A 26,014-nucleotide genomic window follows, 5' to 3' on the forward strand; every position below is an offset into this window, starting at 1 on the left:
TTGAGATAGAAGCCTGCTCCAGATAGGCTCCAATATCGGTAAAACATCTCACGATTTCCACCCAATTTTAGAAAAATGTTGTTACGTTTCACAAATCTAAATCGTGAAATTTAACATGGCTGAATCCAACTGCTCCCTGTTAAGACCAACATAAGGTAAGTTTTTGTTTAAGCTAATTTGTTTTTAATGCATTCTTTTGTTTTAGGTATATTTAGCCGTTTTTTTGTGGGAATATGTGTTCAAAAGATTTGTTAAGAGAATTGTAAAAAAAAACTTGTTTTTAATGCATTCTTTTGTTTTAGGTATATTTAGCCGTTTTTTTGTGGGAATATGTGTTCAAAAGATTTGTTAAGAGAATTGTAAAAAAAAAACTTTAGCATTTTATAGCATTTAAGCTAGCAGATGTTTGCTAGGGGAAATTAGCGAACTGTTCTTTTGTTGCTCATTGAGCATCATTTATTATTTGTTTTATATACCATTTGAGGATAAGCGCAGATATTTTAATTTATTCTTTAAATAAAAGTGCAATTCTGCATATTTAGAAAAAAGAAAACAGAAAAAAACTAGGGAATTTTATTTTTTATTCGCATTTAATGCTCTTTTGAAAGCGCAAGCTGTCCTACAACACATTAAATGTTACTAATTATTCAAACTAACTAGTTAACAGATTAATCGACTACTAAAATAATTGATAGCTGTAGCTCTAGTTTAAATAACTATTCCAAACAATTTTAGGTGATAATGTTAATTTGTTGCAGTTTTGCTATTCTCGTCAACGGGAATCTTGTAGTTTTATAGTTATTAGGTTCTAGCTAAGTCCTCCTAAAAAATATCACTTTTCTATCAGCTATAAAAAAGGGCATTAAAGCACTTTGATTTTATAATACATAAAAAATAGAAGCGTTTATCTACATTGGCGTATGCCAGTGATTTTAAACGCAAGAATTGCTTAGTTTTCCAGGATTTCAATCACATTCAAATGTGAAAATTTCCACCTTAAATCATGATTATTCTAATTTTGCAAACTTAAAATACAACAGTTTTCCTAGTGTTTCAGCAATACTCTCCCATAAAATAATACACGTGCCTTATGATACTGTGACCTTGACCCAATCAAATTCAATTCCGTAACTATTTTTGCCCTCACCCTTCAGATTGGGAACCTCATGCCTGACGTACAGAAGTCTATTAGAAAATGCAACTTAATGATGTACAAGTAGGAGAGGAAATGTGGTTTATTACAAACAAGCTACAAAACTAAGATCGTGATAAGAAATTTGTAGTTACAGTAAAATTAATCATAAAGAGCATCCTTCACGTCACGCGCACGCCCGCTAACCTCGAGCTGTCACTAAAGCTAACTAACTAGCTAACATTAAGCGGCCACGCTGACCAATTGCGGGCGTCGTCAAAGCACCGGGCACGCACGCACTCACCTCGACAACAAAGTCAGCGGCTTTCCCGAGTTAAGAAAAAGCGCCCCGTTTAGAAAAAGACGCGGCTATTATAAGGTGACTTCTCGTGCTCGTTGCCAGCCAGCCAACCAGCCGCCAAACTCGCCCGTCGTCGCACCATAATCTGGCGAGTTGAGTGAGGCGTCAACGCGACCTTCTGATTGGCTCGGCTGAGGTCACGTGGTCGCAGCGGTCACGCCCACAGCCAGTCACCGGACGTGCTGAAAGAACTGAAAGAATGACGTCAGACAAGACAATGTCGTCATGTACATTGATTGCTTCTGTATATTAAATTACATAAATTATACATTAAATACTAAATGAGCCAACATCTTAGGCCAGGGATTTGAAGCTGCATTCCAATTTAGGAAAAAATACGATAATTGAAGACTCTAAACAATTATTTGCTAACGTATGTTATCAGTATTATTTTTGGTAACCCTTGGTCCCTTTACAGAGCATTCAGCTAAATACTATGAATTAAAAAAAAAAAAAAAACATTTGTGTTATTGATGGTCAAAACGAGTTTCTCATGAAAATCAACAGGAAGTGAATTAACTGACCAGAAAAGCATTCATTCATGCAATTTGAGACATTGCATTTTGTTTTTATTCATTTTTTTCCTAAATAAAATGTAATAAAAATATAATTATGTAATGTAATATTTCTTTAAATAGCCAAAAAATAATCCGTCCTGTAAAGTGTTAAAAAAAAAAACATTTTAATTACCCGCCATTTACTCAGCCACCTGATTAGGCCTGTCAGAATTCTTATTTTCCGCCAAAATTGCAATAAATTAAGTGCTGTTAACTGTTCTAGATTTTCATTGATGGCGAGAGAGCACATGGATTTACAATATGAAGATCCATAATAATGTCACTAATAAACAATTTACAAGTAAAGCATACCAATTAAAGTCTTTATTTATAAGAAACACAAAGACTCGTGGGCCGATTCTTTAAAAAAAAAAAAAAATACAAAACAGCAATTAAGATATGGGTTTCCTATTTAGTTTTCATAGGCCTTAAACATGTTAAAGAATGTCAGTGATCAAATGTACTTCTCCATTTTACATGGCATGCAATCAATTTATGTTTGATTCTCAGTTTCGAGTATGATTTATACTGTCTTCTTAGTTGTAAATGAGCCTCAGTGAACACGTTTGTCCCTGGAAATGTCACTATTGCTTTGAGATGCAAACTAAAGTATTTTACCATAAATACTTAGAATACTCAGATGAATATTGAAAAGTTATAAATATAAATACAACATTTAAGGACTTTACATTCATGTGAAATATACATTGAATAATGACAGAAGGAGAAGTCCTTTGTTAGGATGTCCTGAGGTTTGTTATTGACAGCTCATCCCACGAGGAAAAAACAACAAAAATGACCACTTAGTTAGCTAATTTTATCTAATACGATGGTTCCATTTGCACCTTAACAAGAGCACGACATAGGAATCAGTTGTTTACATTTGAGCATTAGCAGCAAGATTCGATGGTGCTCATTTCAGGACTTAAGTGGCATTGCATTCTTTTTAGTATCAGTTTTGGATTAAATCCAAAAGTCTGGAGAACATTTCAGGTGTGGCTCCAAGTTGATGTGGTACACTGAAGAGCTGCACTTTAGATCTGAAGCTCCTTTGCCACTTTAACCAAACTTGAAGAACAAATTTCCAGGTCCAGAATCTGAGTGACAGAAAAAAAGATTTAGTGACGACAGCGCGCTTGAAAGTTGAAAGAATTGATACTTTACTCATGCTTATATACTGCTGGGCAAAGGTATTGGCACACCAGCAATTCTGTCAGACAATGCTCAATTTTTCCCAGAAAATGATTGCAATTACAAATGCTTTGGTAGTAATATCTTCATTTATTTTGCTTGCAATGAAAAAACACAAACGAGAATGATAATGATTTAATTTTTTTGCAAAAATGGGCCGGACCAAAGTATCGGCACCCGTTGAAAAATCATGTGATGCTTCCCTATTCGTGTAATTAACAGCACTTGTTACTTTCCTGTGTCACATAACATGCGGTGGCAATAACTAAATCACACTTGCAGCCAGTTAAAATGGATTAAAGTTGACTCAAATTCTGTCCTGTGTCCTTGTCTGTACCACATTGAGCATGGAGAAAAGAAAGAAGACCAAAGAACTGTCTGAGGACTTGAGAAGCAAAATTGTGAGGAAGCAAACTAGAGATGATGCCCTTCGAGTTTTATAGTTTTAAATAAACATTAAAATGCTGCATGGACTCTGTGTTTATGTCCATATTCTTGTCCTTTTTTAATCGGAAAGCACCGTGGAGAACTACAGGGTCTCTGCAGGTTTTAACAAGCCAAATTTAAGACTTTTTAAAGACCACAATAAATATATCTCAAGACCTATTTCACATCAATACTGAGAAAAAAAAAAAAAAACTACAAAAGACTTGAAGGAAAACTGGAGGCCCGGAATTACTTGAAAAGTACATGCTTTTATTAGTCTTTATTTCTCTAATTGTCTGTTGTGAATCAAGACATGTACACTCTACAGCCATAGGCCTTTGGTTATTTACCCATGGGTGCAAGTACCGTAATTTTCGCACTATAGGGCGCACCTGACTATAAGCCAACACCCACCAAATTTGGCACGAAAACGGCATTTGTTCATAAATAAGCTGAACTGGACTATAAGCCACAGCTGTCCTCACTGTATTATGGGATATTTACATCAAAAAATATCAACTCATTCACTCCCAGCCATTTTCACCGGAGCAAGGCGCTTCGCTCCCAACCGTTTCACTGGATTTTGACTGATTTTGCAAGGCCCACGGAAAATTCTGTTCTATTGCTATATAAACATGGAACCCACCAAAAGAAAAATTAGACTCTCTTCTTTCAGCAGAAAAAAAGTTCATATCTCTTTCCATTCTTTAGAAATCGGCATGAGAAAACAGCTTAGTTTGAGCATTTTTCCAATTTCTGATGAAAAAAACGGAGAAAATGAGCTTTTTGTAAACGCATACATTTCAAGCATAACTTTGACTTTAACACAGCTATTTTTTGCTTTAGTTACATCCCAAACATCTGAATAATGTTTTCCTTTTACAAAATAACATGAACAACTAGACAAATAGAGCTTTTGATAGCAAAATAACAATTTATTCACACATAACTAACTGAGCGATGACGCTTGTTGGCCGCGACAGCGGGTTAAATTTTTCCCTCATTGCCGGTTGTCTCGTAAAGATGGATTTTTTAAAGTCTTTCTTTTGTGGTGACCACTGCCTCGTTCGCCTGGGGAACTTGCGTTCCTGGGGGGGAACTGGTTTGGCCGTGCGCGTTTCCTTGCGGGACGCTGGAGGGCGCAGGGGACGCGAGCGGTGAACCTGCGGAGCGGGCTCTGCTCGGCAAGCAGCACGGTTACAACTACGGTGTACTGGTTGAATCGGGTTGGGGGGGGGGGGGGGGGGGTATTACCAAATGCGCTACTGCTCTCCAGTGGCCAGTTTTATTGCTTTAAAATGGGTTTTGAGCTTTGTGCATTCTATCTAAGATACATGGGAACCTGTAGATGCCGATTGTGAAAAAAAAAAAACGCAAAAGACGTATACATAAGTTTTTGGGACACTAAAGCAATTAAAAATAGAATGTATTTATACGTTTTTGGGAGCAAATGAGTTAACCAGTAACACTTTATTTTACAGCGGCATCATACGACTGTCCTAAAACCAAATGAACCACCATGAAACTTTGAACCAATTAGCTGCAAAGCTTCATTGCTTCAAGAGGCGTCATTTGGCCATCACTGCCATCTCCTTGGGGGAGACAGTCAACCTCTGCTGCCACCTGCTACTAACACTGTTGTCATCCAACATGCCTCCTAGCATGCGTTGGAGCACTACAGATGTAAATGACAATCAAAATTCATGTTCTGTGCTAATTGTGTCTATCAGTTACTGTTCCAGTTGTTTCATCAATTGCTAGTTATGGTATTTGTTAACACTTGATTTGATAGCGGCACTATAAGACTGTCATTAGACAATCATAATTTTTACATGAATCTTTTATGGGCATTAATGAATGCTTATAACAGATGTCATTTAGTGTTATCCATCAAATTAGCTTACTTTTGGATGTATGTAAAAGATCTGAGCTGGACATAAATGGAGTTAGTGACATAATTTGCCGGATGACACTTAATGACATCTGTCATAAGCATTCCGTAATGCCCATAATTGTCTCATTTCATAATTATGACGGTCTTATGACGCTGCTGTCAAATAAAGTGTTACCTATTAACCCAAATTAAAAAAAAAAAAAAAAAGGCCGCACTTGACTGTAAGCCGCAGGATTAAAAATGAAGGAAAAAAGTAGCGGCTTATAGTCCAAAAATTACTGTAAAGTAATTCGGTCCTTTTTAACGTTTTTCTCCGCTAACTAAGCACACCTGTGTGTAAACATGCTGCAAATTTATAACGTCTTAATCAGATTATTTTTCTTAAAATCTAGTCAATTCATTTTCCCCATCTTTTTTTGAGTGGTAAAGACTAGTTAAGAGACTCGTGTGTCAGCTTATTCCACTTTAAGTAAATCTTACTATTTGTTCTTATTAGGCCCTTCTTTTTTTTTTTATTTAAATCGAAGAAAAATTTGCTTTCAAAGAATGTTTTGAACAATATCTGTTGTTGAATTAAGAACATTTATGACATTTCAAAGCTTTTTTATTTAAAGGTTAAATATAGTAATAAGTCTTTTTCAGCTAGCCATTTTTATTTATTTATTTTTTTTTAGAAATCTGAGTAAAATTTACTTGAAACACTGGCAGATAATTTTAAATATTTTGAGTAGATTTACACAGACAACAAGGGAATTTAACTAGTTTTAAGGAGATGTGTGTTTTTGGCTTGATGGCTCAGATGTGTCATTTTTTTTGGATGAGTCGGAGAGTGATGTTCATATGTGTACATTACTGATGAGGTGATAGGTGCAACAACAACCCTCACCACAAGATGTCCTCCACGTTTTGTGTTAGATGGTATATTTTTGTATTAAACAGTATTTTGTACAGTTATGTTTTGAATATAGTGTGTATTAGGGGTGTGACAAAATATCGAAATGGTGATATATCGTGATACTTTGTATCCTAAAAGGATATCGATATGCTCCTGCCAAGAATCGAGGTATTGTTTTAAAAAGGTTTCAAAAAGGTTTCACTGTTTAACAAAAAAATACATAAAAAAAAAAAAAAAAAAAAAAAAAAAAGGAACCAACTAGAGGTGCAACAATTAATCGATTAATCAACAACTAATCGATGAGCAAATTAATCGACAACTATTTTGATAACCGATTAATCATTTAGGACCTTTTTCACCTTGAACTTGTCTAGGGTTGCAGCTATCGATTATTTTAGTAGTCGATTAATCGATAAATTAGTTCGATTAGTCGAGTAATCGGATAAGGAACATTAGAAATTAATATACCTGATCTGAGCCTCAAACGGTATAAAAAAAAAAAAAGAAATAGATGAGGCTCTAAGTACAACAAAAGAACAAATGGCTAACTTACATAGCAAAAGTCCGCTAGCTTAAATGCTATAAAATGCTATTTTTTTTCACACAAAGCTCTTAAAAAATGGTTCAAACACACATTCCCACAAAAAATGGCTAAATATACCTATAAACCAAATTAGGAATGCATTAAAAACATGAACTCAAACAAAAACTTAGCTTATGTTGGTCTTATCAGGGAGCAGCCTGATTCAGCTAGGTCATATTCACTGTTGCCACTAGAGGGAAGTGTATCCACTCAAATCAATAAAACTAAATGCAAACACTTTCAAAACAAACTATTACAACGTCACTTTAATTAAACGAATACTCGAAGCGGCAAAATTTAATTCCAATCTTTTTTCTAATCGAATTACTTGAATTAATCAATTAATCGTTGCAGCACTAAACTTGTCTAAATAATTGAAATTATAACCTCAGTTGTAAGGATTATCAGAATTCTTCATTATAGTTTTTTTTACGTCAAAGTAGGACATGAACAAATGTCCTAAATTAATATTACTGACCCAAGTAATTATAACAGTTGTATTGCAATTTCGTAAGATAATGGTTATCGTGAGCTTTGTATCGCAAACCGTATCGTAAAGTACTCAGAGGTTCCCACCTCTAGTATGCATAGCAGCCAAACGCGCCTATGATTATACCTGCGGTTCATGTTGAATTATTTATTTTATGGCTGTCGAAATTATCGCGTTAACGGGCGGTAATTAATTTTTTAAATTAATCACGTTAAAATATTTGACGCAATTAACGTACATGGCCCACTCAGACAAATTTAAATGACAGTAAAGTGAAATGCCCACATGTTAATTGTGTTTTATGGAGTTTTGCCGCCCTCTGCTGGCGCTTAGGTGCGACTGATTTTATAGGCTTCAGCACCCATGAGCATTGTGTAAGTAATTATTGACATCAACAATGGCGGGCTACTAGTTTATTTTTTGATTGAAACTTTTACAAATTTGATTAAAACGAAAACATTAAGAGGGGTTTTAATATAAAATTTCTATAACTTGTACTAACATTTATCTTTTAAAAACCACAAGTCTTTCTATCCATGGATCTCTTTAACAGAATGTTGATGTTAATGCCATCTTGTTGATTTATTTTGATAATAAACAAATACAGTCCCTATGTACCGTATGTTGAATGTATATATCCATCTTGTGTCTTATCTTTCCATTCCAACAATAATTTACAGAAAAATACGGCATATTTTATAGATGGTTTGAATTGCGATTAATTACGATTAATTAATTTTTAAGCTGTAATTAACTCGATTAAAAATTTTAATCGTTTGACAGCCCTAATTTATTTATTTCTTTATTTAACTATTCAATCCAATTGTTCTCTGTCTAAATTTCATCCTAATAAGTTGAATCAATATTATCAAGCTTCAAAACAGTTCTTTGCGCATGTTTTGGTTGTCAATAAGACTTCAAAATTACAAATTTTGACAACCGAATTTAGGATTTTTTTTGCCCTTATGCGCCCAAAATGTTATTCTAACTGGTCAGAATGAAGAAAACAACGGTTTACACATGAAAGTTACGTTGTCCTGAAAAAAAAGGGACCCAACCAGACCATTGCGAAGCAACATCAAGCATGCAAAATCGGAAAAAACTGGCCCAGACCATAAAGGGTTAAACTTAAAAAAAATTAATGATTTCATTCGATAAAAACTAACCGCCATACCTGCATTGGTTTCAAAAGTAAATCCGCCACCAGGGCCACCGAAGAAAGCCCTGAAGATGTTGTTTGCATCGACATCTAGGTAGAAAAAAAAAAGAAGATATGTAATCATTTCTTCAACCTATATAATGAAAGATTTTGCTTCTATTAAAATATTGGTACAATCCTGGAGGCGTAATAACAACGTATGGCGCCAACTCCTGGCTAAATGGAGCACATACCTCCCCCATCAAAGGTGCCGTCGTCACCGAGGTCGTGCCCGTTATCGTATCGGGTTTTCTTTTTAGGGTCTGACAGAACAGTGAAGGCCTCCCCCACTTCCTTAAATTTCTTCTCCTCTTCCTTTTGAACTTCGGGAGTGGCTGCGCTGTGGCGGTCTGCCATTGACAAAAAAAGTTGCATGAGTTTCCAAAGCCACCAGATAACACAATTTGAAGAACCATACCTGGGTGGTGCATTAGGGCGCGTTTACGGTAGGCCTTTTTAATCTCGTCGTCCGTGGCGTTCTTCCCGACTCCTAGCACTTTGTAGTAATCTTTCCTTTTGCTCTTTTTCAGCTCCAACTTTGCTGTCTTCAGCAGGTGCTTGTGGTCTGGACACGGATGAACACTTTAAGTATCTTGCCCTGCCGGTCAATTGGATGGCGAGACAAAGGAGTACCTGATGTTTTTTCAGTCTGGTACACTTTCTCGTAGTCGCGTACAGCTTCTTCATACTGCTCTGTGTCCATGAAACTGGAGCAGGACAAAGATGTCAGACAACAATCAACATTAGAGCTGTCCCGACTAGTCGACGTTGTCGACATCATCGATGACATAAATGCGTTGACGGGCAAAGCATACCGTCGACGGGTAATGAAAAAAATTACAGGCGAATGAAGTTTAGAATGGTGGGCGCTCGCGATGCAAGCGGTTGTTACTGGCACCCCCAAGGGGGCCGCTGTTATTTCAATGTGACCGGCATTGTCAAATTGAGCAAAAAGGAAGAAAGTGGGCGAGCGAGAGAGGGAGCGAGATCGGTGAGTTGGAAAAGTTTGCGGGTCACGCGGAGTAGAGTGGCTGCATCCCCCACGTTTTTGTAAGTAAAAGTATCTATAAAGAGCCGTCCGACGCCTCTCGGTGTTTTTATGCACGCTGCCGCCTTCCTGAGGAGGAAATCGGACGAAACGACGACAATGAGCCAAGTGAATCGCTGGTTCACTCCTCACTACGGCGAGGAGTTGAAAACACCGCCAATTACCAAAAAGGGCAGAATTGGTAACACGTGAAAGCGGCATAAAGCCAAAAAAGTGGACCAGAATAGCCAGAGCCTGGAATTATTTCAAGGAAAATATGGAGGGTGCCACCGTGTGTACTCTTTGCTAAGCTGATCTCGCATACCACGTTAGTACGTCGGCTATGAACGAACACTTGAAGCGCCGTCACCCAAGTGTAATTTTAAGAAACAACAAGCCAGCGGATTGTAAATCCATACAACTTTCTAACGATTTTTTAAATGGAAGTTGCCTTTATGTGCATATCAACGTGCATTTTTATTTAATAAAATAGTTAATATATATATAATTGCATAATATTTTTAAAAATTATTATTAAATTTATTAGGATCATGGAAGCTCCCACTTGGGGAAAATATATACATATATCCTGTATACATAATATAATAAAAATATATATGGAAACAGCACTGGCCTGCTTTCTGTAATCCATGACTGCACTAATGTTAGTTACTTTATATTATAAAGGATTATTGGGTATATACATATAGTCGTATACTATAAAATTAATTCTATACCGTATATTTAATTTTTGTTACTGTGCGTATGTGTGCCTTTCATTCAAAATAATTGTGGTAATATTTCAATGTGCCCTCTACTTTATCTATTTTCAGGTTAAAACAAACAAAAGTTGAACAGTTTTTCCCCTCCCTTAAAAATGCTGAATGCACACCAGAAAAAGCGTCTGAACTCACACAAAGTATTGTGAAAAGGGTTTTCCGGGACATTGCATATCATTTTAACATTTAGAACAATATAGACAATGACATACCACAAAAAGAGTAAGAATTGTTTTGACTCCTATTAAAGAGGTGAAGTCACAGTAGCCACGTTTACATGCTGACTTTTATTCATACCGATTCAAATCATTCCGAATGGAAATTTCACATCAGCTGTTTACATGTCACTTTATCTATTCCGATCCAGCGTTTACATGTGTCTGCCTTTATTCCGAAAGGACGTTTGACAACTGCCGTCTGACATGCGCAGATTAATCAAAACAAAGCGTCACGTTGCAAAACATGGAGATCGATCGTCAGATCAGCTGCTGTTTTAACTTTTCGAGTGGAAACAAAACTTCAGAATGACACGCCGTTCATTTAAAAAGTTGTGTGGGTGCGCTGTGCGTGTGCTTGGAAGCCATGTTGCAAGTGACGTTACTTACGTCACCAAGTGACGTCACCACGTCAGTATGGAGCATGTGCAGAAAGAACGCAACCAGACACCATTCCGCTTCCCTGTTTACATGATATAATTTTACTTCTAATCGGTTTGGGAAAAAGAATATTCCACCCCTGTGAATCGGAATGAAATTCCACTCGGTTTGGGCCTGTTCATTCCGAATGAGGTGTTTATATGGAACACATTTATTCGGTTTGAACAAATATTCCGATTGTAATTGGAATATTTGGCTCCATGTAAACGTGGCAAGTGTTTCCGTTTACATTTTTTTTGCACTAGTTTATGCCAGCAGCATTTGACCTCATTGTTTGTGTTTTATTATTGATATCTTTGTTATGTATTTATACATTAATAAAGAATGTAGGTGTTCCAAAATGTTTTTTGTGGATTAATAAGCTTCAACAAAAAATTCATTAATAAAGTAGTTAAAAAAAAATTATTAGATTAGTCGACTAATCGTAAAAATAGTCGGCTGACTAATCTGGAGGAAATTAGTTGTTTGGGACAGCCCTAATCAACATGAACCCTTTCGTTGACGAATTATTTTGTATTTATTTTTAACCCTTAAAGTGCACTCATTTAACTCATCACACAACATTACAGGGCTAAACATCCAATCCATTTTGAATGGGAGGGCCCATTCGCTTTTGTTTAGTTTAATTGATTGATTGCCTTTAGTAGTCATTGACACACAGTACAAGATGGAAACATACAAGATGGCAATGAAATGTTGTGTGTGTGTGGGGGGGGGGGGGGGGGGGGTGAACACTGATGGGTGAAGGATAGGAGGAAGGGAGGGGTGCGTGTGTGTGTGCCCGAGTGTATGAGTACGTATGCGCATATGTAGTCAAAATAAGAGTCACAGGGACGGCCTTGGGAAGAGATATGAGGGCTAACCGATAAGTCCAACTGTGCGGCTCTTCCAGGAGAAGGGAGGGGGAGGGAGGTGGGGTTCGGAAAAAGAAAAAAGTTGTGATCTAATTAAGCTGAAATCAATCATTTAAAGTGACCAAATACAGTTGGTTCTCAGTCAGACACCATGCCTGTCAAGGCAAAGGCGAGACCTCAACTCCTCCAAGTCCTTGACAATAGCAGCAGTCTGCTTCAGCAGTTCCTCCACTTGGCGCAAGATGACGTCCAGCTTTTCCCAATGTTCCGCCTGGTCCTCCAAAGCCTTGAAGAGCACGTTTTGATCCGTGGTCAATCTGTCAATTCCCATGAGAGCTGTCATCTTGGAAACTTCCCGGTACACCAGAGCAAATTCCAAGCCAATCAGAAGGAAGCCCACAACCATAAGGCCAAGCAGCCAAATATCCTCAATGTCTTCCACGGATAGAACTGTGAGACAGACGGGCCTCCAGTGGTCCCTTGAGTCGTTCAAGTAACCAGCCACAAAGGTCCCGTCCGGGCAGGGCGGCTCTCCTGGGGCGTTGTGTCTTGTCGAAAAAATCTTGTCAATCGCGCTGGGGAACCAACTAATCGAAACCATGTTTTTTATCGTGCGAGAATCCGGCAAGCAGCTGGTTCACACAAAAAAGCAGGCAAATTGGCCCGACAAAGATAGCAGAGGCAATAAGAAAAGCAGGGGGATGGATGAAACTCGTACGCCCCTGTCGAAGGCAGGAAAACGTCCAATCCATTTTGATTGGGAGGGGCTAATGCCCAGAGAAAATGGATAGGACGTCTAGCGAAGTCAGAGGCATGTGATGAGTTTAATAGTACTATGCAAAAAATAAAAACTTTAGAACAGGGGTCCCCAAACTTTTTCCTGTGAGGGCCACATAACTTTTCCCTGACGAGGAGCCGGGGTCAGTTTGTAACAGAAAAAGTGTGACGATTGCAGGAGTGCCTAAATGCAAAAATTTATTGTTTTTCAGAAAGCCACAATCAAATAAGCCTTTCTGGATTCTTCACAGAACTAAAGTAGATAAAATAATAATAAATAATAACAACACTATTAATTAAATAGATAATAACCAAATAACCCTCTCTGGTTTCTTCACAGAAAAAAGCCAGGAAATAACACTATTGAAGAGAGAGAGAGAAAAAAAAATTGTTCAGGGGGCTGGACCAAATGTGGAGGCGGGCCGTATCTGGCCCGAGGGCGGTAGCCCTGCTTTAGAGTTTTATCAGGGGTTGTAGCCAGTGTGTATTTTTGTTTTTATTCATTTTAATTTACTAATTTATAAACATTTTAAAAATAATATAAAAAATCATTTTGAATTAAAAAAAAAAAACAAAAAACGACGTAATAAAAAGTTTTTTTTTTAAATGACAAAAAAAATAGTCACTTGTCCTATAAAGGCATGCAAATTTGAGTAACATAGGCTAATTCGTTATCAAGTTATGGTGAAATTCAGTTTCTGACCTCTGTGACCTTTGACCTTGTTTCCTCAAAATTTAATCACTTCTTTCGCTTCATATTACAAATACAGCTAGTCCCCGGGTTACGAATGGGTTACCTACGCTCGCGACGTAACCCGAATTTCCGCGTTAGTTGGAATTAACCCTTTAAGTACCCCTACATACCCCCTAAATTAAAAAATAACTATCCAAAAACATGTACTGTATGTCATATTCATAAAATAAAGAAAAAAATAAGGTACTGTACTTATCATCAATGCTAACCCTTTCAGACTTAGCGTAATCTTCGGAATTTAAGCCGTTACTCTTTATCTTCATTTCGAATCCTGCGACTTACAGTCCAGTGCGGCTTATTTGTTGATTTATTTGGGTTAACCGGTAACACTTTATTTGACAGCGGCATCATAAAACAGTCATAATTATGACGTGACACTATCATGGGCATTACTGAATGCTTATGACAGATGTCATTATGTGTCACCCAGCAAATTATGTCACTAATTCCATTTATGTCCAGTTCGTATGTTTTACATCCATTCAAAAGTGAGATAATTTGCCGGATATTACTTAATGACATCTGTTAAAAGCATTTATTAATGCTCATATCATGTCATAATTATGATTGTCTAATGACAGTCCTATAGCGTCACTGTCAAATGAAGTGTTACAAATAATATAACTAGCAAATAATGAAATAACTCGAACAATAACTGAAGCAATAATTAGCACAGAACATGAATTTTGATTTTTGTAGCGCTACAATGCATGCTAGGAGGCATGTTGGACAACAATTGTGTTGACACCAGGTGGCAGCAGAGGTTGACTGTCTCCCCCTAGGGAGCAGTGATGGCCAAAGATTTGCAGCCATTTGAGCCATTATGAGAGTTGTATGATGCCGCTGTCAAATTAAGTGTTACCGGTTAATATCTTTTGGTGTAAATATCCCATAATACAGTGAGAAAAGCTACAGCTAATAGTCAAGTGCGTCTTATCAATGAACAAATGCTGTTTTCGTGTCAAATTCATTGGGTGGCAGCTTGTAGACAGGTGTGCCTTTACAGAATATCATGCTGAATACAAAAATGATGCGGCATTTACCCGTGTCATGGCTTTCAGGCATGGGGAGATGTACTGGGAAAAAGATCCAGCAGCAATTAGTTAGTTAGCAAGGTAACAATGATTGACAGGCTTGTATATAAATCTGGTGGGTGAAGGCTGTATAGCTCTACACTCAAAGGCACAAATGTGTTAATCATCATTTTGTTTGTTCTGCAGCATAAGTAAATTTGAGTGGACTCACACATATGAATTATAAGAATGTTATGGAGAGGTATTAAGAGTATGGCTTTAAAGGAGATGCAATAAAAAACGGTCCGTTGCACCAGTGCAACGAATGCAAAAGTAAGTGTAGAGCTTTGGCAATCATTATCGCAATATTTATTTTTTTCCAATATCATTTAGGCCTAATTCATATAAATTTCTTTTACTTTTTAAGGGCCAAAAAGTAACAAAATCATCCAGAAATACAATGGCATTGCCCGAAGTTACAAAAATATTTAGTAATATTAATAATAGTTTTATACTCTGCAACACTCCTGGAAAAAGCAGAAGAGGAAGTACTGTAAAAAGTACAATATTGTAACATGTTTGGAACTTTTTTTTAATTTTCGGAATCGGATCGGGACTCTGTATCAGCAGATTCTCAAAATCAGGTGACTCGGACCTGGGTGCAAAAATACGTGTTCGGGACATCCCTAGTCATCAGTCTGGGCACTGTGACCCAGGAATTAAATGGCTTTTTTGTACTGGTTAAGACCCGGACATGATAATAGGGCGCCACCCACTTGTCAGTGTCATCTACGTGTCAGTCGACCAGGCTAAAATGGCGGACGAGACTTATTTCTTGAAGTGTAAATTTGTATGCAATTCTCACCCGCAATACCTTTCACTTAAATGTACAGTTGTTTTTTTCATTGAGTGATGTAAAATGATTGTTAAATGTGCACAAAAATGTTTTTTATATTGTTGAAGACCCTTGAATCGAATAGCCCTAAGATTGAGCAGCCGTCGGTCTTCGTTGCCTTTCCAGTTTGCAAACAAAAACGATCCAGTATTGTAACTAAGTAAAGTGAACAGACAAGATTCTGTCTTGAAAACAGCCACATTACGCACTTCAGGGCATACACATACCATTGTGCTCTTCTCAAGTAAGCTTTGATGTAAGTGTCGTCGAGCTTGATGGCACTGGTGCAGTCTTCGATTGCTTGACAATGTTTATTCATCTACGGGAAAGCAGGAAGAATTAAAAAATACAGCATTATCTTGGCGTAAAGGTTTTATCTGTTCCATGATATTTTTTATATATTTGATATTTTTTATAGGGCTGCCAAACGATTAAAATTTTTAATCGAGTGGATCACAGCTTAAAAATTAATTAATTGTAATTAATCGTAATTAATCGCAATTGAAACCATCTCTAACATATGCCATATTTTTCTGTAAATTATTGTTGGAATGGAAAGATAAGACACAAGATGGATATATACATACAACATACTGTACATAAGTACTGTATTTGTTTATTATAACGATAAATCCACAAATGGCATTATTAACATTCTTTCTGTTAAAGTGATCCACGGATAGAAAGACTTGTAGTTCTTAAAAGATAAATGTTATAGTTACAAGTTATAGTAATTTTATATTAAAACCCCTCTTCATCTTTTTGTTTTAATAAAATTTGTAAAATTTTCAATCAAAAGTAGAGTTAATATAATAATAAAAAGAATAAAAATAACAATAATAAGAGTAGCGTGACCAAAGTCTGAGTAAGTTGCCAGTTCATGCCAGTTCACTTTGCATTGTTGTTTAACTGTGTGAGAATAGGGCCTCATTACTACAAACTGAAGTGCTTTTCTTTTTGTGAATATTTTTTTTTTTGAGAGATAGAAATATTATTTTTGTTGTGCTTTCACAAAATGATACTTATGTTTGTTGTGAAGGAGTTTCCGAAGCTTATGCCAATAAACGGCACGGTCCAAAGAATGCCTGTGTCCACTCGCCTTTATAACATATATATCTTTGTACATATCTTACCCAAAATACAACAAGAGACACATAATTGCCACGAAAAGAAAGAAAACTTACAGAAATATGCGTGGAGCACAAATAGTACAATGTAACAGCATAAACGTCTCACAACTACCAATTCTCCCACTAGTAGAAGGAATAACATTAGTATGGAACGGCGCTGCCCCCAAGCGGCCGGTGGCATTCTCTTCACTCTTAATGTCCATAAACAGCGTCATTGTAATCTGTTTGAGGCAATGCGTGAGCGGGTCATTCAGTGCATGCGTTAATTGCGTCAAATATTTTAACGTGATTAATTTAAAAAATTAATTAACGCCCGTTAACGCGATAATTTTCACAGCCCTAATTTTTTATATTTTGTTTAACCTTGGATATAGCTTATCTTTCTTTACCTTGGCTCCTGCTGCGGCTCTGTTGCAGTAGAGTTTGGCGTTGGTTTTGATGTTGTTCGGGTCTATCCTGAGGGCTTCGCTATATAGCTGATAGGCGGCTTCATAGCTGTTGTTCTTAAATGTCAGGTTTCCTTCCTCCTTCTTGGCTTTTAATGCTTTGGCATTCTAAAACACAAATTGGTTTTGAATCTAAAATGTTAAATGTTTACCTCAAAAAAACAACAAAACACAACCTACCCTGCAGGCAAGCCGGGCCTTTTCATGGTCCGGCGCCATGCGCAGAGCCTGCACAAAAAACTGCACGGCCTTGTCAATGCAGTCTTCGTAGTAAAGACACAAGCCTCGGACGTAAAGTGCGTCTGCGTTGGTGGAGTCCATTCTTAAGATATCACTAGTGAAGAGTTCAAGGAGAGTTGTATGACTGAATCAAATGTACAAAATCAACCAGTGGCGAATGTTTTGTCTACCTGGCGACAGACTGAGCTTCAGGATAACGTCCGAGGAGCGCCAGACACTCAGCCTTGAGGATTTTGAAGCGGTGGCAGGCAGATGCCAGAGCCAAGGCCCGGTCCATACAATAAACCACCTGGTTCGGGAAGAAAATAATAATAAAATAAGGGTATACAGTGAAGTTTTAACCATTAAGGTAAGGTGCAAATCTTTCCTGTACTTTGTTAATATCACAAAAACCAAGCGTGACCATGAATGCCATGACACGCCGAAATTATTTTGTCATCATTTCAGCCAAATGAGCTGGGACCACACCACTATCATAAGTAATTTTATGAAATAACAGTTATTATTACAGTAGAAAGTGGTTGAGATGATTCCTGTATGGTTAGGTCAGTGCTTCTCAATCCCACAAAAACCCCCCCCCCGACAAAATAACTAAATTGCGAATGCAGTAAAAAAAACATTAGCTCAAACTTAGCTTATGTTGGTCTTAACAGGGAGCAGCTGGATTCAGCCATGTGACGGCAATGTGTATCCACTCAAATCAATAAAACTAAATGCAAACACTTAAAAAAAAAAAAAACATGACGATGCCACTTGAATTAAACGAATACTCGAAGAAGCAAAATTTAATTCGAATCTTTTTTATAATCGAACTACTCGAGTTAATCGATTAATTGTTGTAGCATTACTTAGAATAAATTATAACTTTATTAGCATTGTTTTTTTGTTACAGAAAAGACAAAGCTTATAAATTTGCCTGAAAAAAAAGGTCACATCCAAACTGTAAAAATACACTCAAGGTGCATTTTTTTTACCATTTGATACTGAAACATTTAATTCAAACTTAATAAAATCAATCAATCAATAATAATAAATTCAAATTGATTAGCAACATTACTTTCGAAGACAATATGCAAAACAATTTGACCGAAAAAACAAAAATAGAATAAAAACGACAGTGTCATTGTACAGAGGGACAGTTTTTATTTTTGCTGCTGGTAGTATCGGCTCCTTTGCTATGTTGTGGGGTTATTTTGCACTCAGCCTGCTAACAGTGCTCGGTGGTTTACTGATGTTACACTGACAAGAAGGGAAGATTGTTGGCAATATTCGGCACGTTTTCGCTGAAAAACAATCAAGCTGCGTATCAATGTGATCCAGGTCTAATGTCTTTACAGGATGTCATAATTGATTTGGCTCCCTGCTGTCCGCTGACACAGTAAACAAACCGGTCTTTCCTCATTTCAAACTGTATTTTTTCTGTGTGCTCTTGTTTGGTTCAAAAATACTGTGCACACTCAAAAATGAGAGCACCACTGCCACCTACTGATTGGGTGTGCAAGTACACTTTATTCCAGTACGGAAAAAAAGTATGTTTCACCGAGGTCGGCTCTACGCCCCACTATTTGAGAAGTACTGAGTTAGGGTAATATAACAAAAATTCTGGTTTGTCGGTCACTGTCAATAGCAGCCAATGGGTGAAGTTCAAATTTACTTGGACCAAAATTATTTGCGGTGACTTTGCAGTTACGTGTTTGACCTTTCTGAAGTCTCGCTTCTCAAAGCCAAAATCTGCCAGTCGCTCAAATTCCAGCAGAGTTTCTGCATTCTTGTTCTGGAATTAGAATGGAAACGCCTATGAGCTTCGTCAGACAAAAAAAAAAAAAGGGGAAGATGCACTCCAACCTCTTGCTGCGCTTCTCTGTTGCTGGGCTCCAGATCCAGAACCTTCTGGAAGCAGCGAGCGGCAGCCATGGCGTTTCCCAGAGACAGGTGACACTTGCCCTCACGTAAATGACCCTTGATAGATGATAGCAGGGGAGACCACCTCGTAAAATGACTCAGAGTCGGGAATCGTTAAAGGATGAAACCTAGACTTCATAACCTATTGACCTGACACTTCGTCATTCTTTGCGTCACGCCTTACCATAGGGGGCCGAGCTTGAAGCTTCATTTGGTAATAGTCAGCCGAACACGGCACACGGTCATGTCAAAGCTTTATGTTTATGTCATGTTTAAGCTTGGATTTTTGAAGAACTATGAAAGCTGTACCGCATACAAACAGGGAAGATTGTCTCAGGAGTGATTTGTTTGAGGATTAAAGGTAAATATTATATTTTTCGTACCATGCATGCATTTTGAAATGTTGTGAAAAAAAATCAATGGGAGAATGGGGACCGTACGGCATTGGTGTCATTCTTTGACATACATACGTGAAGTAGATGCGTAACTACCCGGTTTTTAGCACTTTTAACCATGAATCGAGACTGTTTTACGTCCATATCTATGAAGAATTCGGGGATTTAAGCATTTATTCAAAACAATTTTCACCAGAAAAACTCTGTTTACGTCAGGTGGCCATTAGCCTCATTCGCTAACTGATTAGCATTGTACATAGATCTATTTATACGGTTGTTCCGATCATGTTTTTTTTGCTCCCGATCCGATCCCGATCGTTTTAGTTTGAGTATCTGCCGATCCCGATATTTCCCGATCCAATTGCTTTTTTTTGCTCCCGATTCAATTCCAATAATTCCCGATAATTTTTCCCGATCATATACATTTTGGCAATGCATTAAGAAAAAAATGAATAAAACTCGGACGAATATATACATTCAACATACAGTACAATACCGTACTGTATTTGTTTATTATGACAATAAATCCTCATGATGGCATTTACATTATTAACATTTTTTCTGTGAGGGGGATCCACCGATAGAAAGACTTGTAATTCTTAAAGGATAAATGTGACTGTATATTGTGACTAAATATTGCCATCTAGTGTATTTGTTGAGCTTTCAGTAAATGATACTGTAGCCATTTAACTGTTCTGCCCAAATGCATGATGGGAAGTGTAACCATGACTGTGCGTAATGGTACCAATTGATATATCTTCTATGCGTTGGGAAATACCATAGGGCGTTAAGAAAAAGATCAACTACTAACTTTCTTACCCACATTGCTTACCCATGATATTTCTAATCGTAGGGAGAGGGATTGTAAGGCTTTAGCCAATTAAAAAAAGGCTCCAAAGACTGCCGAAATTCACTCTGCTCATTTTACGCTGCCTTTTAGCTCTATATATAGGTAAAACAGCCCCATTACAGATTGAACGTGGCAATGCGTGAGTGGGTTGTGCAGCGCATGCGTTAATTGCGTTAAATATTTTAACGTGATAATTTTTTTTTTTTTAATTAATTACCGGCGTTAACGGGATAAATTTGATAACCCTACCTTAAGCCTAAACTAAAGACTCTGGATGAGTGTAACATATTATGTCTGTAACGTTAAACACAATTAGAAGACGATTTAATTAAAAAATATATATATATTTAAAAAAGGCATGTCCGATATTTTTTTGCCGATTCCGATACTTTGAAAATGACGTGATCGGACCCGATCAATCGGCATCGATCGGGACATCTCTATCTATTTACGTAAAATAAACGCTAAATGCACGTTTTTTCTGCTTTTAACCAAGAATCGAGACTGTTTTACGTCCATATCTATGAAGAATTTGGGGATTTAAGCATTTAATCACAATAGTTTTCGCCAGAAAAGCTCTGTTTACGTCAGGAGGCCGCTAACCTCATTCACTACAACTATATAACTAACTATACAACTGTATAATGACAATAAAAGGCTATTCCATTCTATAATAAATTATGATTGCAGATAGAATTTATTAATTATCTATCTAAAAAATATTTATAATTGATTCTGCATGTTTTCCTCAAGTATTAAGTTTCTGATGTGAAAATTGAGTAATTTATTAGCTGTTGAAAAAAATGTAGGTATCTATTTGGGGCAAAAACTTAGATATAATACATTAAATATTACTATTGATCCTGAAAATATAGGTGATTATCTCTGCGTTTGGTGATTTTTGTGTATCTAGTGTAAAATTGGAGAATTTTATAGCCATTTTTAGTTTTGTTATACTTATATAAAAAATAATTAATAGGGATTTTATAAGGGAACATATAAGGGAATTTTTTGGTGCCGCTGCTCATTGAGACTCATATATGGCCAAGGTAGGTGCCTGTTTTGGTTTTAGGTCGGCAGCAGCTTTGGTTTTGAAAATATTTGAATTTGAAGTTTTTGAAAATAGGCCCCCTACAGACCGGCCCCGTTTCCCGTGTCATGTCAATAGGTTATGAAGTCCACGGATGAAAGCTCCTACCTTCATGAAACAGTCATCCAGCCGCACTGCCTGCTGGGAATCTTCCAGGGCTTCTCTAAAGCGGCAGAGCATCATTAAGGTGGCTGCCCTGTTGCCATAATAGCTGGCATTTTTGGGACACGTATCTTGATGGGAGACCAAATCAGAAACATCATCAGATTCAAGAAGTCTGGAGAAATTCTCATAATAAAGTTAAGTTTTCTTACCAATTGCCTTCGTGTAATAATTAAAGGCTTCAGAGTAGTCTTTCTTGCTGTAGAACGCATTACCCTGTTCTTTGAAGCCTTCTGCTTGACTGAAGAGGTAAAACCACAAGTCAACAAACACTTAAATAACAATAAGACTATTGATCAAATATTTAAGAGCGGTCAGTGACTGCTCTCTAAATTTAGAGACTGAAACCCGCTTCCTGTAATTCTGTCATGACAAAGTGTTAAGTGGCAACTATGTGGACTGACACCATGCAGGAACTACCTGCTATGCAGCTCCCTAAAATATCTCATTGCAGTCAACCTTTGCTCATACGTGCGGTGACCTACTCATGAACTGGAAATTATTTGAACGCTTAAACTGGCATTCTAGTCTTTAGAGACTTTTCCTCCCTCAGTACAGTGCATAGCATAGAAGTATTACCGTAATTTTCAGACATTAAGCCTCTACTTTTTTTCCCTCATTTTGAATCCAGCAGTTTATAGTCCAGTGCGGCTTATTTGTTGATTTATTTGGGTTAATAGGTAACACCTTGACCGCGGTGTCATAAGACTGCCATAATTATGACATGACACTATCATGAGCATCACTGAATGCTTATGACGGATGTCATTAAGTGTCATCCAGCATATTATGTCACCAACTCCATTTATGTCCAGCTCGGATCATTTACATCCATTCAAAAGTGAGATAATTTGCCGGATGACACAAAATGACATCTATCATAACTCATAAATAAGTATTCATTAATGCTCATGGCAGTGTCATGTCATAATTATGATGGTCTTATGACAGTCTTACAGCGCCAGTGTCAAATAAAGTGTTACCAAATACCATAACTAGCAATTAATGAAACAGTAACTGAAGAAATAATTAGCACAGAACATGAATTTTGACTGTTATTTACATCTTTAGCGCTGCAATGCATGTTAGGAGGCATGTTGGACGAAACCAGTGTTGACAGCAGGTGGCAGCAAAGGTTGACAGTCTCCACAAGGGAGCAGTAATGGCCAAATGAAGCTTCTCGTTACAATGAATGGTTCATTTTGGTCTATGAGGCCCCTGTCAAATAAAGTGTTACCGGTTAATATCTTTTGGTGTAAATATCCCATAATACAGTGAGGACAGCTGCGATTTATAGTCCGGAACGGCTTTTCCATGAACAAATGCATTTTTCGTGTCAAATTTGGTGGGTGGCGGCTTACAGTCAGATGCGCCTTATAGTCCGAAAAATACGGAACTCTTCAACTGCTTCGCAATATCGAAGACACGCATATTTTTCTCGTGTATTTTCGTGATTTCACGCATCTTCTCAGTGGAAATTATATACTTCTCAGCACTCACTTTTATCGGACTCCAGTTTGAAAAACGACATTTGCCAAAAATGAACAACTAAACACAAATACAAGTGCTGAACCCCACAACGATATTTTGTATGTTTAATTCAATGATCTGACTGTGATGCCTTGTCTGAAGCTCAGTAGCGAGTCAAAATAATGAAATAGTTTAGTGAGCGCTACAAATGAGTGTTATTTAGCTTGCTGCAGCCCTACTTTACACTAGGGCTGTAGCTTTCCATTATTTTAGTAGTTGATTAATCAATTAACTAGTTCGTTCGAATAAACGAGTAATCGGATAAGGAACATAAAAAAATTTAAATACCTGAGCTGACCCTCAAACGGTATAAAAGAAATGAGGATCTATGTCCAGCAACAGAACAATTGGCTAATTTACATAGCAAAAGTCTGCCAGCTTCATTGCTATAAAATACAAACTTTTTTTTTTAATTTTTTTTTTTACAATGCTCTTAACAAATGGTTCAGACACATATTCCCACAAAAACGGCTAAATATGCCTATAAACTAAATTATGAATGCATAAAAAACATTAGCTCAAACAAAAACTTAGCTTACGTTGGTCTTATCAGGGAGCAGTTGGATTCAGCCATGTGAAATGAGGCAGACCAGTGAGCAGTGTATCCACCGTAATCAATAAAACTAAATGCAAACACTTTCAAAATAAACCATTACAACGCCACTTTAATTAAACGAATACTCAGTCTCAACCAGTATAAAAAATAAATAAATAAATGAGGATCTATTTACAACAAAAGAACAATTGGAATTGGCTAACTTACATAGCAAAAGTCAGCTAGCTTAAATGCAATAAAATGCTAACGTCCTTTATTTATTTTTACAATGCTCTTAACAAATGGTTCAGACACATATCCCCACAAAAAAACATTAAATATTCCTATAAACTAAATTACGAAAAAACATTAGTTCAAACAAAAACTTAGCTTATGTTGGTCTTAACAGGGAGCAGCTGGGTTCAGCCATGTGAAATAAGGCAGACAAGAGGGCAGTGTATCCACCCAAATCAATAAAACTAAATGCAAACACTTTCAAAACAAACCATTACAACACCACTTTACACGACTACTCGAAGCAGCAAAATTTAATTTGAATCGTTTTTCTAATCGAATACTCAGGTTAATCGATTAATCGTTGCAGCACACGAGAACTGACTGTGAATGCTCATCTTTCAGTGCCGTCAATGGGAGTCAATAAATTTGCGGGGTGAAAAAAAATCATTCAAAGATTAACTAATGAGATAAATAAGAAGTTTAGAGATTTGGGGAACTGAATTGATGAGTTTTCGCAGGTTATCCAGCAGCCGTTGAACTCTTATAATTGCTGTTACGGATACGTACGCATTTCCAGGCAATGCCGCTTCCATATAATTAATTTTAATTCCCTAATGCTGTTTTTCTCGTTTTACTTATATTTGCCTAACGTTTGTTTCATTCTGAACCGCTGATTGTGAAGGTCCTGAAGGTGAACACGTGATTAAAAAAACACTTTCGCAAAACCTTATCTATTGACATTTATCGTATCCTTTAACGCCAATGTTTCGAAAATATAGTTACAGTCTTAGATCTACAAAAACAAAAAATATTCCCATCGTTATTTTAGTTTTAGGTGCATGCTTGCTGTTAGGTTAGCATCAAACATAGCAATGTTGAATCGGAAACTCGTCCAAATCGCACATCTTTCTCACTTGAAATTTTCTTCACACAATTTATCATTATAATTATTAGACACAGTTTAAGGCAGACAATTTACCCTCTTACCGTTCCAGGTCGCCCGCATTGTGAAGTTGAGGCTCGGCATCAACCGGCACGTCGATGTCAACAGCTGCCATTTTTTTTCTAGAAAGGACTACGAAGATGACATGACGTCATATCCGCATGACTCCAGTTTTTTTAGGTCATGAAAATGTGGGCTGCCCTAGATTGGTCACGGTTGGCGTCACGCGTTTATTATTAATAAAACTAATAGAAAATAGTGGTATTGGTCATAGCTTTCTTTGGTAACTTTGTAAAATTGAATAAAACATTTTATTACTATTTGTTTTTATTATTATTTGTTTAATATTTTGCTTGTCCTGTTTTGTTTTGGACCTTTAGTCTGTTGATAAAATATCCAGTGTTGGGCACGTTACTTTAAAAAAGTAATTAGTTACATTACTCACTACTTCTTCCAAAAAGTAACTGAGTTAGTAACTGAATTACTCTATAGTAAAAGTAACTAGTTACCAGGGAAAGTAACTATTTCCGTTACTTTAAAAAAACTTGTTGTATGTCAAAGAATTTGAAATTTTCTGAGCAGTATTCGAGCCAGTGGGATAGAGAAGAACTGACAGGTAGTTAACTTGTTAGGTGCTTCAGCAGATTTGAATTGCTTACCACAGATGTCGACAAAAGCTTTGCTCCGGGACATGAATTACACATTACATGCAGGTTCTTTCCTTTAATTTTGACAAACTTGAAATAGTGTCTATATCTCCACCTCTTAAACGACTTTTCTTCTTTCTTTTTCTTCTGAATCCGCTGCCATCCCGACCCTGTGCATCTGTTTTGCGTGTGTGTTTGCCGCACGCGCTGTTCCGGTTTGCTTGTAAAATCACCGGCTCTGATTGGGTTACCACGACACGACTTTAACCCACAGCCAATCACAATCACTTCCATCGCATCTCTCGAGGGGCTGCATTTAGGTAGGCTAGTTTCCCGACAATTCACGTCACCTTCAAAGCGTCTGCCATCCTCAAGATGGAAGCAGAATTATTGCTGGCTGACAGTGGGAGATGGGAACGAGGCTA

General features: G+C 37.1%; 2 protein-coding genes across 4 annotated transcripts in view; both read right to left on the reverse strand.

The window, feature by feature from the left end:
* Nucleotides 1-1,598, reverse strand: part of LOC130909624 (ATP-citrate synthase) — a 36,396-nt gene extending 34,798 nt beyond the window's left edge. For all 3 annotated transcript variants that reach the window (XM_057826317.1, XM_057826316.1, XM_057826315.1), the window contains exon 1: nt 1,437-1,598. The gene's annotated coding sequence lies outside the window, so the exon portion shown is untranslated. The remainder of the gene's footprint in view (nt 1-1,436) is intronic.
* A 761-nt stretch (nt 1,599-2,359) lies between these two features.
* On the reverse strand, nt 2,360-25,113 carry LOC130910000 (dnaJ homolog subfamily C member 7-like). Its single transcript, XM_057827001.1, has 14 exons — nt 24,987-25,113; nt 21,850-21,938; nt 21,644-21,768; nt 19,144-19,257; nt 18,998-19,072; nt 17,469-17,587; nt 17,239-17,392; nt 17,002-17,166; nt 15,710-15,801; nt 9,361-9,434; nt 9,146-9,292; nt 8,922-9,077; nt 8,704-8,778; nt 2,360-3,147 (listed from the first exon to the last, which is right to left on the reverse strand). The coding sequence occupies exons 1-14, from the start codon at nt 25,055-25,057 to the stop codon at nt 3,110-3,112; spliced, it is 1,494 nt and encodes a 497-aa protein (XP_057682984.1). The 5' UTR covers nt 25,058-25,113; the 3' UTR covers nt 2,360-3,109.
* Between the last annotated feature and the right edge of the window lie 901 nt (nt 25,114-26,014).

The sequence above is a fragment of the Corythoichthys intestinalis genome, chromosome 21 (assembly GCF_030265065.1).
Source record: "Corythoichthys intestinalis isolate RoL2023-P3 chromosome 21, ASM3026506v1, whole genome shotgun sequence".
Classification (NCBI taxonomy): Eukaryota; Metazoa; Chordata; class Actinopteri; order Syngnathiformes; family Syngnathidae; genus Corythoichthys; species Corythoichthys intestinalis.